At 44.3% G+C, this 13,493-nt stretch overlaps 1 protein-coding gene across 1 annotated transcript in view; it reads right to left on the bottom strand.

Moving 5' to 3' along the window:
* Nucleotides 1–13,493, bottom strand: part of TNR (tenascin R) — a 509,827-nt gene that overhangs the window by 143,978 nt on the left and 352,356 nt on the right. The window contains exons 7-9 of the mRNA XM_066597493.1: nt 10,416–10,566; nt 9,742–10,011; nt 581–766 (exon numbers count right to left, since the gene is read on the bottom strand). Coding sequence (XP_066453590.1) covers nt 581–766; nt 9,742–10,011; nt 10,416–10,566 — 607 coding nt within the window. The remainder of the gene's footprint in view (nt 1–580; nt 767–9,741; nt 10,012–10,415; nt 10,567–13,493) is intronic.

Genomic DNA, 13,493 nt, shown 5'->3' with positions numbered 1-13,493 from the left:
CCTTTTTGGTTGCTGTCCTCGGTAACCTGGCAAGATCCTCAATATCTCTGCCTGCCACCAGTTGTGCCATCCTGACTAGTGTGCCAAGTTGAAGCAGGTGGATGGTATGTGATGGTACAGTGGTGACAGATGGAGGCAGAGCCAAAGGTAGTTTTCACTTTATCCAAACAAGGCTCAGTTGTGTCATGTGACCTCCCTGGAAGGTCTTTAAGCATATACTATACAATATAAAGTCAGTCACATCAATAGGGTTAACCCTTTACAAATACACAGGCAGTCACACTAAATATGGTTGTGTGCCTTTGTTTTAACTTTTATCTAAAAATATGCAATCATTTTTGGTTCACATATATTTTTGTATCACATTTTTGTTTCTCAACAACTTAAAGGAACATTCCGGGCAAAAGTGATACACTATGTAATGCTTAATACAATGCCTGAGGGGGAGTTGCATGACACATAAATTCTCTCTTCAATGTTCGTGCATTGCTCCCTCCAGCTCTACATGAGACACAACAGTTTTTTCCAAAAAGTTTCTTCAAACTTTTGCCATACTTTATGCCAGTGTTCACATGCTCACCTGTAAGTGTGGCTCTTGTGGTCTGGCCAGCATACCGTGGTACCCTGAGTTCGTGGTACTGATCTCCAGCTAAGGTGCTGAATACCACTCGGTACCCCTCACCCTCTGCATCACTGTTGTCCCACTCAAGTTCCAAAGTTGATGATGCACGAGATATAACACGTAAATTCTTGGGTGCGTCAAGCTCTGTGGGGGGAAAAAATGGATACAATATAGTATATACGATACATAATCAAAAATGACCATAATAAGGGGGTTGTTCAAGATATCAAGCTAGCCCCTATCCTAAGGATGGGGGATAGGTTGCTGATCGATGGAGGTCTTACTGATCTGGTGAACGGGTCTTCCATGTTCTGCTCTCCTGTCAATGCGGGGGTCGCTTCTCCCCTCCCAATGACATCACTCTAAATAGAGTGCTGGCCGAGCATACACAATCAGCACTCCATTCATCTTCAATGGGAGTGATGGAAATACCCAAGCGGGTTACCACCACTCTGGTATCTTGGCAGCCCCATTAAGAGAGAATGAAGCGCTAGTGCGCTTGCGTGACCAGCACTCCATTCAGTCTCCTCCTCACTGTGGGGTGGCAGTAACCCCACAGTGAGAATGATGGGGGACACAGGATACCCATTCTTTAGATCAATGGGATCTCAGTGGTAAGACCCCTACCGTTCAGAAAGTTATTCTCTATTCTGTGCATAGGGGATAACTAACTATTCTGGCACAACTCCTTTAAATAAAAAAATAGTATTCACAATCACTTATAATTTCTAATATGCAAACAAGGACATAAAAACGCCCCAACTCACTCTCATTAATATTCCAGACATGGGTTAGGTCCATAGGGATCCTTGTATGGATCCTGAGCATATGAATGCTGCTTCTCCCTGTAGACACAGTCCTCACGGCACTTGTAAAATTACATGAGTTTAATCTCATCATATGCTGCTGTTCGACCACCTGCTGCTAGTGCATTGGGACTGTAGATGGCTCGTTGGAGCTGTATAGAAGGTTATTGCGACTTTGTCACTTTTTGCCTCATTATCATAGTTTTACAGCAATTATACAAATCATGGTAAAAAAAAAATGACAAAACCACAAAAAAGTCTCACGGAAATATCAGAAAGTAACCTTGGAAATATTTCTCCATCGACTGTGTTGGAGAGTAAGCGGAAAGATGATATGACATCTTGCCACTTGCATCTGTTGGTATTATCAACAACAGTGTCATTTGCAAAAGTAATAGCACCCCATCTCAGAGGCCCCAGTAGTAAACGAGCCCCCTCTCAGTGGCTCCATTGGTTACAGTGCACCCAATTGTAATAGTGTGCCTCCTTAGTGGACCCAATAACAATAGCATACCGACGTAATGGCCCCAATAGTAATAGTGGCCCTGATAGTATCCCAAATAATAATAGTGTAGCCCCAATAGCAATACTATGCCACGCTAGTGACCACAATAGTAATAGTATCCTGATAGTGGCCCCAATTCTAAGTGCCTCTTCTCTTAGTAACCCCCAATAGTAATAGCCTTCCCACTTTAGTGGCCTCAAAGGTAGTAGTGCCCCCAATAATAATAGTGCATTCCCGATAGTGGACCAAATAGTAATGGTGTGCCCTTTGAATGTCCCTAACAGTAATATTGTGCCTCTTTAGTGCCCTTAGGCAACAACCATGGTTGCCAATAGTATTACTCACCTAAGAAGTGGATGAGTGTACACAGAGACTATGCTTCCTCTCCCGACGTCTGAGGAAGCAGGGTCTGTGCATACAGAAGCCACAGCAGTCGGAGTAGAGCTGCTTTGGTGAGTAGAAGTGCTTACGGCCCTGGTTTCTGCCTGGCATTATTCCCAATGAGCAACTATTTTTTACCCACTGTTAATTTGGCTGGTAAAAAATAAATGCCGGTACCAACTTTGGAACTTAATTATATTTTTTTCACTTTTTAATATCCTCTATTTTTTTCAATAATAAACGTCTTTTTATTTATTTCTTTAGTCCCTATTGGGAACTTGCAATCGTTTCATCGCTTACACCATATACTGCAATACTTCAGCAATACTCCTGATCCTGCTCCATACAAACCCTGTGTATACAGGACTTACATATACATATTGGGGTGCTAGGGGGTTAACCCAGCAGGTATTTCAATGGTTGTTAATGTCTCAGAGTTAAATAATGAGTTTGGTGTTTTAGGCCAGCCCAGCTGAGATACCAGAAATCTTATCAGAAAGGTCTGCATCCCATACAAGTATTTCTCAATTAGGGGTATATCTGCATTGTTTTAACCCTTTGCAATCCAATTTTGGATTCAGGGTTTCCTAGGGGTTTTTCTCTTTCTGCCATTATACAATGGCGCCATCTGCTGGCTAGAGCCAGTACTGCGGTATGGGACATGCTGGAGAGGCCCCCGACAACAGAGCAACCAGTAATATACAGTAAGAATACCCTGCCGGACGTCTTCCGACATCGGAGCTGTACAGCCTTCAATCAAAATGTCTTCAGTCGTCAGACAGTGGATTTGAAAGAGTTAAGACTACCATATCGGCCCACCATAGCAAAAAGTTCAGCCCTGACTATACAATCACATGGCCACTATAGGCACATTCGCCTACATTTATGGATGCATAAATGGAGGTATTGTTTGTGAAGGACACTCTTCTGATAGTACTGTTTATTGGGGGGCACTTTACGGTCAGTATTGATTGCGGTGGGCACTCTGACCGTAACATAGACACTTCATCTGGTTAGGTGGGCTAGGTTTACAAAACATTTCCATAGTAAGCCAAGTCAATGATGGATTAGGACAAATGAAAAAACAATGAAGGACATAACAAAATATCATAAAGGGCTTTATGATAAGTCTTCTGGCCATTTTCCATTGCCTACTTCATTGATTTTACGCATGCACAACATGATAGCGCCATTTAAATCTATAATAATAATGATAATAATAATGGTAGTTGTAGTGAATGTGTGGAGGTTAACGGTTCACAAATTTTTAAGAGGAGATTTGAGGCAGCTAATGAATAGATCAATGACCGGCGGAGCATCGGAGAAGAGTCTGTAGCCGGCAGATCATTCATTGAGAGGACTTTCGGTGAAATGATCTAAACATGATTCTTCTCTAATGGGGACTTAAGCAGATGCCAACGTTTGAAACGATTGTACAATTCGTCCTTCATTTTCTCAGTGAGACTAGCAATTAACATTTCTTAGGTTCCATCTAGCATGCCTGCTCCCATAACCTGCATCATCATAAATTACAGCATGAAATATTTACCAATGTGCATATAATACAAAGGCAGAAAACCGCGAACATGAAAAATGTGGCTGATTCATTGACTCCAATGATATTCGCTACCGTATATAGCAACCTGTGGCTTTCTAGATATTGCAAAACAACAACTCCCAGCATGACAGTTGATGGCCAGAGCCGTATTTTTGGCTTATGCTTCCCTAGGCACACAGCCTCATTAAAGGGTATTCCAAAAACCTAATGTTTTTTTAAGTTTTCACCCATCCATTGGATAAATGAAAACTGATAGAGGAGTCGGACCCCCACCGATCCCGAAAACAGGGTCCAGTTGGTCTTAGAGAACAGAGCATTGGTTGCTCATGTACACCGCAACCCTATTCATTTCAAGGAAAGCTCTGAAGATTGTCAAGCTCACAACAGAAAGAAAAGCCACCGCCGCTCTCCTGTTGCTGGGGCCGTAGTCGGGTACCATTACTGCCTTCCTTTGCCTTCCTGCTCATAGGGTTCATGCTCACTTCTGCCCCCTTTCTTAAAGGGCTGTCACATGCTCTTCTATACTCTTCCCCTCCAATCACCAGACATCCCCAGCTATATTAGGCATTTTCATCTCATGGAGGATTCTTAAGCAATCGCTTTCCTTGGCTGTTGTGGTCCTTAAAGTTCTGACTTCCTGCCGGTGTACCTGTTCTATCTGACTTTTATATTCCCTGACCTCCTCTTGTTTATCGGGCTTCATTATTGCTTGCTGCATGCCCTGACCCTGTTATTGATACTGTGCTGCCAATCCTGACCATTGTAAGTTCTCCGGTTACACACCTGTTCACACCATCAGGTACTGCGCCTTCATCTATTGTAGCATCAGCAACGACATGACCAGGAGTATCTTGCAAGTAATGGCTTGGGAACCCCACAACAAAAAAACAAATTCTGCTTGGAGGGGTCAAGAGTGAAAACTGAGGCGCTACCTACTTACATAGCCCAAAGTGAAACCAGTGTGTTGCAAGGTGGATCAACATCCGTCTTTTTGGCAACTTTACCTAAAGTTATGTTTTTTGTGCTGGAAAATTAAGGTACTAAAGTACTGTCTATTAGGGGTCTCCTCAACTTTTAATCGGTTGTTCACTTTTGTTGTCAAGTGAAATCCATCTCTACTAACAGAGATAACAAGAAAGAGAACAGGAAGTGACAGAGAGGGATGGCTCAAGCTACCCAAAGAAGTATATAGAAAGCGGAGGGAAGGGAGGAGGAGGAGGGAGAGATGTTCACGCAGATATGCTTCCAGAAAAGTAAGTCTTAGAGGTAAGCTGGTGATAAATGCAGGATGCAAATCATAAAACAGCTAGACATAATGTAATTACTCATATACACACAACAACTTATTCTGAAAAGTCATCTAAAAGTGTAGGTATGCTTTCAATGAATACCCCATCCTGTAATGCAAAGACCTGTCAGGCCTGCCAGACCAAGAACCACTCTTTATGAACCACTTTAACTAATGGAGACGTGTTAGTCAGAGACCCCTTTATGATTTCCACATGCCTAAATGGTAAGCATTTGTCTCTATGAAACATCCCCTTTAACGGCTTGACAAAAGAGGACAATTCAAGGACTCACATGTCTAGGTGTTATTGTATTCTCTGGGAAATACTCCTTAATTTACAGTAGTGGTCACACTTGTCCTTTAAAAACCCTTGTTGTACATTTAATTACTTGCGTTTGAAATATGTTTTGTGGATTTTTAGTTACAGAAATCAAAAACCAGACGACTGAGATGAGTGATTTAAGGCTCAGTGGGTTGCACAAACCCTGCTATGATATAAAGCCCTCTACCAAACGCCAAGGAGATGAGCTTAAAATAAGTACATAGAAAAGTTTATATTCTTTCACAACTTGGTAACCAAAACATATAGAGGGCAAATAACATTTTATATAAGCTTACTACCAAGCAAAAACAGGGCAGTGATTACATTGAGGATCAGACGGCTCAGGTCTTAGCCCGGTGGCTTAAATCAAAAGTATATTATTGTACCAGAACAAATAATATATATAATAATATAGCTATCATAGCCTGCATGAACCTTTCCAGCAATTTGTACTACAGTAGCTTATTCGTAGGATCAGACCAGACAGGCCAGCCTTTGCTCCCCACACGCATCCATCAGCCTTGGCATATATATATGCCCTCTAAATGGATGTGTCTCCAACAGATGTGTCTATATATATATATATATATATATATATATATATATATATAGACACATCCATACATAAGTGCCATAATAAACTTACTTTCATATATATATATTGTACCTATATATATGTATATATATTGTGGTTTACACTCATTTGGCACATTTTTTTGGTGCAAATCCGACTACATGGACAGTTTTTTTTGTGCTTGATTTTGCCTAAATTTTTAGTTTTGTTATTATTATTCTGCTTGTTGACTAAGTATTATACAGAATAGAATTTTAGGAGTGAAACATATTTCCGAATGCCAACTGACACAATTTTGGTGCATGTAGTAGCTTTATGTGGAAATTGGTGCACTTTGTGGCACAAAATAAACTATAAGGGTACGGTGTTTTTTTTTTTCATGTCTTCGCCCCCATTTTATGTGTTAAAATCAGTAATTAGATAATGATTTTTGCAGAATATTTTACAGTAGAATTTTTGATGTGTGCAAAACATATTTCGGCATTTTTGGCGCTTTACTATTTGTTGTGTAGTGTAAATTGGCCAAATTAACAAGTCTGTGGGCCACTTTTTTTAAATATGATGCAATGTAAGACTTCTAAAATGAATTGGCGCAATATTTATAAACAAGGGCCTATATGTCTATCTATAATTAGGAGGGACAACCCAAGAAAATGTCACTTAGGGGCCTCCACGGTCCTTAACCTGACTGCAGGAATGTGGTTTTCCTTGGAGTAGATCTGCGAGAGGTTTTATTGATTCTTTCTAAATGTAAGTGAAATTCAATCACAATACATCCTTCAATACCCAAAGAAGCAAAGCAGCTCTATAAATACAGTCTTCAAGATGTGCTCATAACCCTTGACTAGACAACAAAATTCATTAAAGCTGGAGTATTGCTGAGCGACTGCAGCGACATGAAACGAGGCTTCTCTCCGGTTGTCCTGCAGGCTGAAGCGATCGCGTTGAATGCGCTGACAGCTGTCAGTCCATCTTCATTTAGAATAAAGGGATAAAGATCTTACTGTAGTTCATCTTTCTTAAGGTTCAAGGTTTTAGAAAAACGGCCAGCTCAGCAATTTTATGTCTCTACTATATAGACTGCATGTAATTCCCAGCTATCCAGATTTTTGTAAGGGCATGTTCACACGGCGGAATCGACATTGATTATTTCCCGCTACGGAACGTAGTTACTAGAGATGAGCGAACCTACTCGGTTCGGGTGTTTTCGAACTCGAGCACCGCTTTTTCCGAGCAACTCACTACTCGGGCAAAAAGATTCGGGGGCGCCGGGGGGTGGGGGGCGGCGTGGTGGAGCGGAGGGTAGCAGTAGGGAACAGGGGGGAGCTCTCTCTCCCCCCCACCACTCCCCTCTGCAACCCCCCGCTCACCCCCGGTGAGTTACTCTGAAAAAGCGGTGCTCGAGTTCAAAAACACCCGAACCGAGTAGATTCGCTCATCTCTAGTAGTTACGCATGAACTGGGGTCTTCTTTTTTGACCATTCAAACTCTGCGGTATTGTGCGTGAGCTTGAAAAAAAGCAAAACAGGAAGATTGGGCAAGTCCTATCTCTTCTCATGGAGAGTCCTGATAGAGAAAAGTAAGCCACTGAAATCAATGGCTTTGTTTCATCCCGTTATGTGGGCTGCATAACGGGACAACATCAGATCCATCTGCTTAAGCCCTGAGCTGCAGATTTCTGCTGCAGGTATGCAAATAATTGGCACACGCGGTTTTAGCTCTTTTCAATGGATAAATCCACGTGCAGATTCCACATGGAAACAACACGGAATCTATATCAAAAAGTGATTTGTCACTTCTTTCTTGCCTTAGGCCTCCTGCAGATGGGCAATTTTCCACACAGCTTTACGTGCAGAAAATTGGCCACAGAAACTGCAACCATCAAAACCCATAGACTTCAATAGGTTCCCTTTGGGCAAAAAATTTGTGACATGCTCTATTTTTGTGCGCACCCGAAGCTCAATAGGAGTCTATGTGGGTGCGTAAATGTGCACGCATGTGCATGAAATCATGTATGTAAGGGCTCCCACCCACTGGCGATATTTTCTTTCTTGCGCTGCGAGAGCACGAGAAAAATCTCGCATCGCAGCGCAAGGAAGAGGCCGGTATAGAACCGGCATATCGCAAGTGCTTTCAATGGGGCTAGCGACAGCAGCGCTAGCCCCATTGAAAGCATTGGAAGAATGCCGCAGACTTCTGCCACAGCTGTGACAGCTGTGACAGCTGTGGCAGGAGTTTCCTTTATCGCCGTGGGGACCGCGGGGATGAAGGAATCCTCTGCCACAGCTGTCACAGCTGTCACAGCTGGGGCAGAAGTCTGCGGCATTCTATTTTATTGCTTTCAATGGGATCGGCACTGCTGCCTATCCCATTGAAATCAATGGTTTCAGCCAAGCCCTGCAGAATGACTATCGGGGAAGGGCTTGAAATATAAGCCCTTCCCCGATAATCATCAATAATTGTGAAAAAAAAAAAATTACCTCTCCTGCGCTCAGCCGCGTCCTCCTGCTGGCTCCCCGGCACTGCTATGAAGCTCTTTCAGCAGTCGGGGATTTAAAAATCCCCGCCTCCTGAAAGAGCTGTGCAGATTGGCTGAGGGCTCAGCCAATAGCAGCTACTGCTTAACTATTGGCTGAGCGCTCAGGCAATCACACATAGCGGGGATGAAGGAAACTCCTGCCACAGGTGTCACAGCTGTTACAGCTGTGGCAGAAGTCCCCGGCATTCTGCTTCTCTTTTCAACGGGGCTAGCGCTGCTGCCGCTGGCCCCTTTGAAAAGACTGGCGATATGTCCGCGTGATGCCGATATCCCGGCGTCATGTCGATTTTTTTCTCGCACTGCGATGCGAGACTTTAACTTTAGAATCGCATCGCAGTGGAGAAAATATCGCCAGTGGGTGGGAGCCCTAACTGCACAATTTTGCAGTGTTTATTACAAAAACCAGTGACTAGGCTGCTAAATCGGTTCGAAACTGGCGCAGGTCGGAACGGGCCCAGCAGTGCAGAGAAGGATACTTATCTGCACAGGAACGCTCACGACCTGATCATGTTCCATTCAAAGCGCATTTACATAATAATAATCTTTATTTGTGAAGTGCCAACGTATTCCGCAGCGCTTTCAAAGCACAGGGGAACACAAACAAGACAATTACATGTGGTATACACTTATTTGGAGAGAGACGGGTTGGGGGTGGTCTCCCCACTATTTCACGAGACTAAGGTGTCAGTGTTGAAAAGGCGACCGCTGAAAATAGAGGAGCAGTCGGATCACCAGGGCCAAGGAACCCACAAAGACTAGAAGTGTAACAGGCATCCTCTAAGAGGAGGGGGCAAGAATAAATGTATACAGGTGATGATTGACCAGCTCGGACACACACCTCCCAGACGACCAATGCATCCAAACAGAAGTGGTCATGTCGGCGCTCAGCGCACTGAGCAGGTGCCGCAGTATGGATCGCATGGGCCAAGACTGTCGGTGTGATGTGACCCCATTCCTGATCAGACATGGCCAGTAAGCCATGAGTTAGTGGGACTAGAGTACAGAAATGACACTTGTTCTTGTAGATGAAGTTCACAGGCAAGTTCACAATTGGTGCTAGTGTGACAGTACACATCCACCCTTCTACTGTGCCACAAAACCAAGAACATTAAGATTATGTCTACATAAATCAATGAGAATGAGTACCTGTGGTGAAGGTAGCATTGACGGGGTCACTGCGAATATCTCCCCGGATGCCAGACACTGACACATCATACTGAGCTCCAGGCCGCAGGACTTGCATGGAGTATTGACTCAAAGGCGGCTGCAGACGGAAGGTGGTCTTCTCTCCTTCTCCATTGATGGGTCCATACTGCAACTGGATGAAGTCCAGTTTTGCTCTAGCAGGGGTCCATTCCACGAAAGCTACTGTGTCAGAAACATCTCGAACCAGGATGTTGGAAGGGCCATCAATGGCTATGGAGAAGACAAACCATTATTAAACTGTATTTTCAATTGAATCTGCTTTTCTCAGTACAACCATATCCCTGTCCTTGATCAGACCTTCACACATTACTGTATGTGTGAGCAAAGATTCATTATTTTAGATGTAAGCCAATATACTTCTAAAGTATTGCTGACTTCCTGAGCTGACCAATGTACTTAATGCACTGTCACCATAAATCTTCCCTATGTCTTGTGCTATTTGTTGCTGTATTAATCTTCCCCCTACTATCTGTTATTTTTTGTAATGAATTAAAGCTGTTGAGAGGGGATCGTCCTCACATTTGTAACATATAGACTGAGTCTCCTCAGCAATTGCAATTACTTCAGCATCCAGTTGCTGGCCAGCTTATATATGTCTGCACCACCTTTCTTACCAGTTGAAACACTGCCCGATGTTGGGGGGCTCCTTGCTTGCTCCTTCAGGGAAATGATGCTGATGGTGTACTCTTCCCCGGGCTTCAACCCCGTCTGGTTGTAAGAAGTGACACTACTGGGAAGTTGAACCGTCAGCCCACCTTCATTATTCTGTCAATGACAAAATGGTGTGATAAATATTAGATTTAGAATGATACACTCTAATAGGACACTATGACTGGCATCTCACAGGCAATGGTGACAATGGGTTTTCCAGTGAATTGCCCTACAGGTATGGTATCACCTGGGATAGGAAAGAGGACCAAAAAGAGCTTTATCTCTACCTCATTCCCTCCTTCCCAACCACGTCGAACAGTATTCTTGATCCCGGTAACTGTGTAGGGACTTGCAGACCTGATACACAGGTACTGACTTTAAGTAACTTACGCTACCATGGTTAAACCAGAATGGGCCAAACTTCAAAAGAGGACTAGGTTGACCCAGAAACAGAGTTGAGTTATTTGTTGACCTTCCCTTCTGTTATTAAAATTTACGGTTATCCGTACAAAGATGTCAGCTCCTGAAGGATATTTTAGCTGCCCACAGAGTTTTTGTACCACGATGATCAACAGGGTTTACTTCTGGACCCAGCCCTCTCCTGAACTGGTATGGCTGGAGCCGTGCCATGAGTTGCTGTTGACCCCTCTGCCCAACCACGAGGACAAGGACACCATGACCACCCTCTCTGAGATCAGTAAGGCATTCCTGGTCCGAGAGTTTTCTCTTCTGGTAGTCCATCATATGACATTTCCCTCAAACAAATGGGGAAGCCCGAGCCTGATATCCATGCCCTCTCACAACTGCACAAGGTAAACCGATGCTCCATTCATATGGACAGCTCAGGGATCCTTGTTCTCCAACCACTGGAGTTCTCGTCAATCAGACACTTATCCTTCATCTTGTGAAAAGAGGATAAGTTTAAAGCTTGCTACAACCACTTTCACATGGGTATAACCTCTATGTCCTGTTCTCTCCTGCACCCCTGTAGGAATTATTGTCTGTGACCATCTTAGTTAGGTCTATTAGAAGACTAGACGTTATGATCACTGAGACAGGAACACCGAAGGGACAAAAGGTTTCAATAAAGATTTATGGAACACCCTGTGAACCCTCCATGTAGCTGGCAAACCCAGTTCGTAGGCGAGCGGGTTCACCACACGTGTGATGACAAACGGACCCACATAACGTGGCGCTAGCTTCAAGGATGGGACCCTCAATTTGAGATTTCTAGAAGACAGGTATACCTTCTGTCCCACCCTGTACGGTTCAGATACAGACAGACTCTTCTCACTACGCAACTGCATACGAGTCCCTGTTGCTTCCAAGTTTTTGTGTACCTCTTTCCATACTCCCCGAAGCGTATCTGTGACGACATCCGCTGCCGGACAGACCGAAGGAGTAGGTATTGCTGTAAGGAAGCGAGGATGCTGACCGTATACACATTAAAGAATGGAGATACCCCAGTGGAAGAACAAGGGCGGTTGTTTAGTGCAAACTCTGCCAACGGCAGGAACTCTGCCCACTGATGAGCCTTTTCACTAGCAAACAACCGTAAATATTGCACTAAATCTTGGTTCTTCCGCTCAGTCTGACCATTAGTTTGCGGGTGAAATGCTGACGAGAAGGAAAGTGACGCTCTCAGGTTTCTACAGAAGGCACGCCAAAACTGCGACACAAACTGAACCCCGCGATCAGATACAATATTTTGGGGAACCCCATGTAGGTGAATTATTTCTGTTACAAAAATCTTGGCAAATTCTTTTGCCGAAGGTAGCTTTTTTTAACGCCACAAAATGTGCCATCTTTGAGAACCGGTCGACCACCACTAAGATAGTGGTGCACTTCTGGTAGATCAGTGATAAAATCTACCGATAACTGCGACCATGGACTGGAAGGAACCGGTAGCGGTCTCAGGGGACCCTCCAGAGGACGCCGTCGACTCTTGTTGCGAGCACAGACTGAGCATCCCCTAACAAAGTTGCGGATCTCCTGAGACATGCCTGGCCACCAGAAGTGTCTGGAACAAAGATCCAGGGTTCCCTGAAACCCTGGATGCCCTGCGAGAACCGACGAGTGAGATTCATCCATGACACGAAGACGTAAGGTCTCTGGCACAAACCATCTGCCCTCCGGCACCCCCGAAGGAGCGTCCTGCTGGGCATTCTGTAGTTGGGGGACGAAGTTAGACTCTACAGCTGCCACCACAACGCCAGGTGCCAAGATATTCTCGGGAGTCATAGTCTCACTTTCCGACCCCCCCGAAACTCCGTGACAGGGCGTCCGCCTTCACGTTCTTCTCACCTGGGATATATGTCACGACGAAATTAAACCTGGCAAAGAACAACGCCCACCTGGCTTAACGAGCTATGAGTCTTTTAGCATTGGCGAGATATACCAGATTCTTGTGATCAGTATACACGGTAATTGGGTGTCTAGCATCCTCAAGATGATGTCGCCACTCTTCCAAAGCCCATTTGATAGCCAGTAATTTACGGTTACCTACGTCGTAGTTGTGTTCTGCTGAATTAAACTTCCGTGAGAAGAACGTGCATGGGCTATACCCAGATCTCCCACTGACTTCCTGCGACAATACTGCTCCTGTCCCCACCTGAGACGCATCTACCTCAATGAAAAAAGGTAGTCGTGCGTCCGGCTGTATTAGCACCGGGGCAGTCGTAAATGCCCTTTTTAGATGACTAAAGGCCTCAAGGGCTGCAGGCGACCATTTTACCAAGTCGGCCCCCTTCTCAGTCAGATCGGTCAGGGGTTGAGCAATAACCGAGTAGTTCCTAATGAATTTGCGGTAAAAATTTGCAAAACCTAAGAACCGCTGGAGAGCCTTAAGGTTGTCTGGTCTGACCCATTGGGAGATTGCAGCTACTTTATCAGACTCCATCTGAATCTCTGTGGGTGAAATCACATAACCAAGGAAAGATACTTTTTTAGAACCAAAAGTACATATCTCTAACTTGACAAAAAGTTGGTACTCGCGCAAACGGGTCAGAACCAACCTCAGGTGCCGCACATGTGTATCCCAG

Source organism: Eleutherodactylus coqui, chromosome 3, assembly GCF_035609145.1.
Source record: "Eleutherodactylus coqui strain aEleCoq1 chromosome 3, aEleCoq1.hap1, whole genome shotgun sequence".
Classification (NCBI taxonomy): Eukaryota; Metazoa; Chordata; class Amphibia; order Anura; family Eleutherodactylidae; genus Eleutherodactylus; species Eleutherodactylus coqui.
Note: the sequence above shows the minus strand (reverse complement) of the source record. Positions and strands in the feature narration are given on the sequence as shown.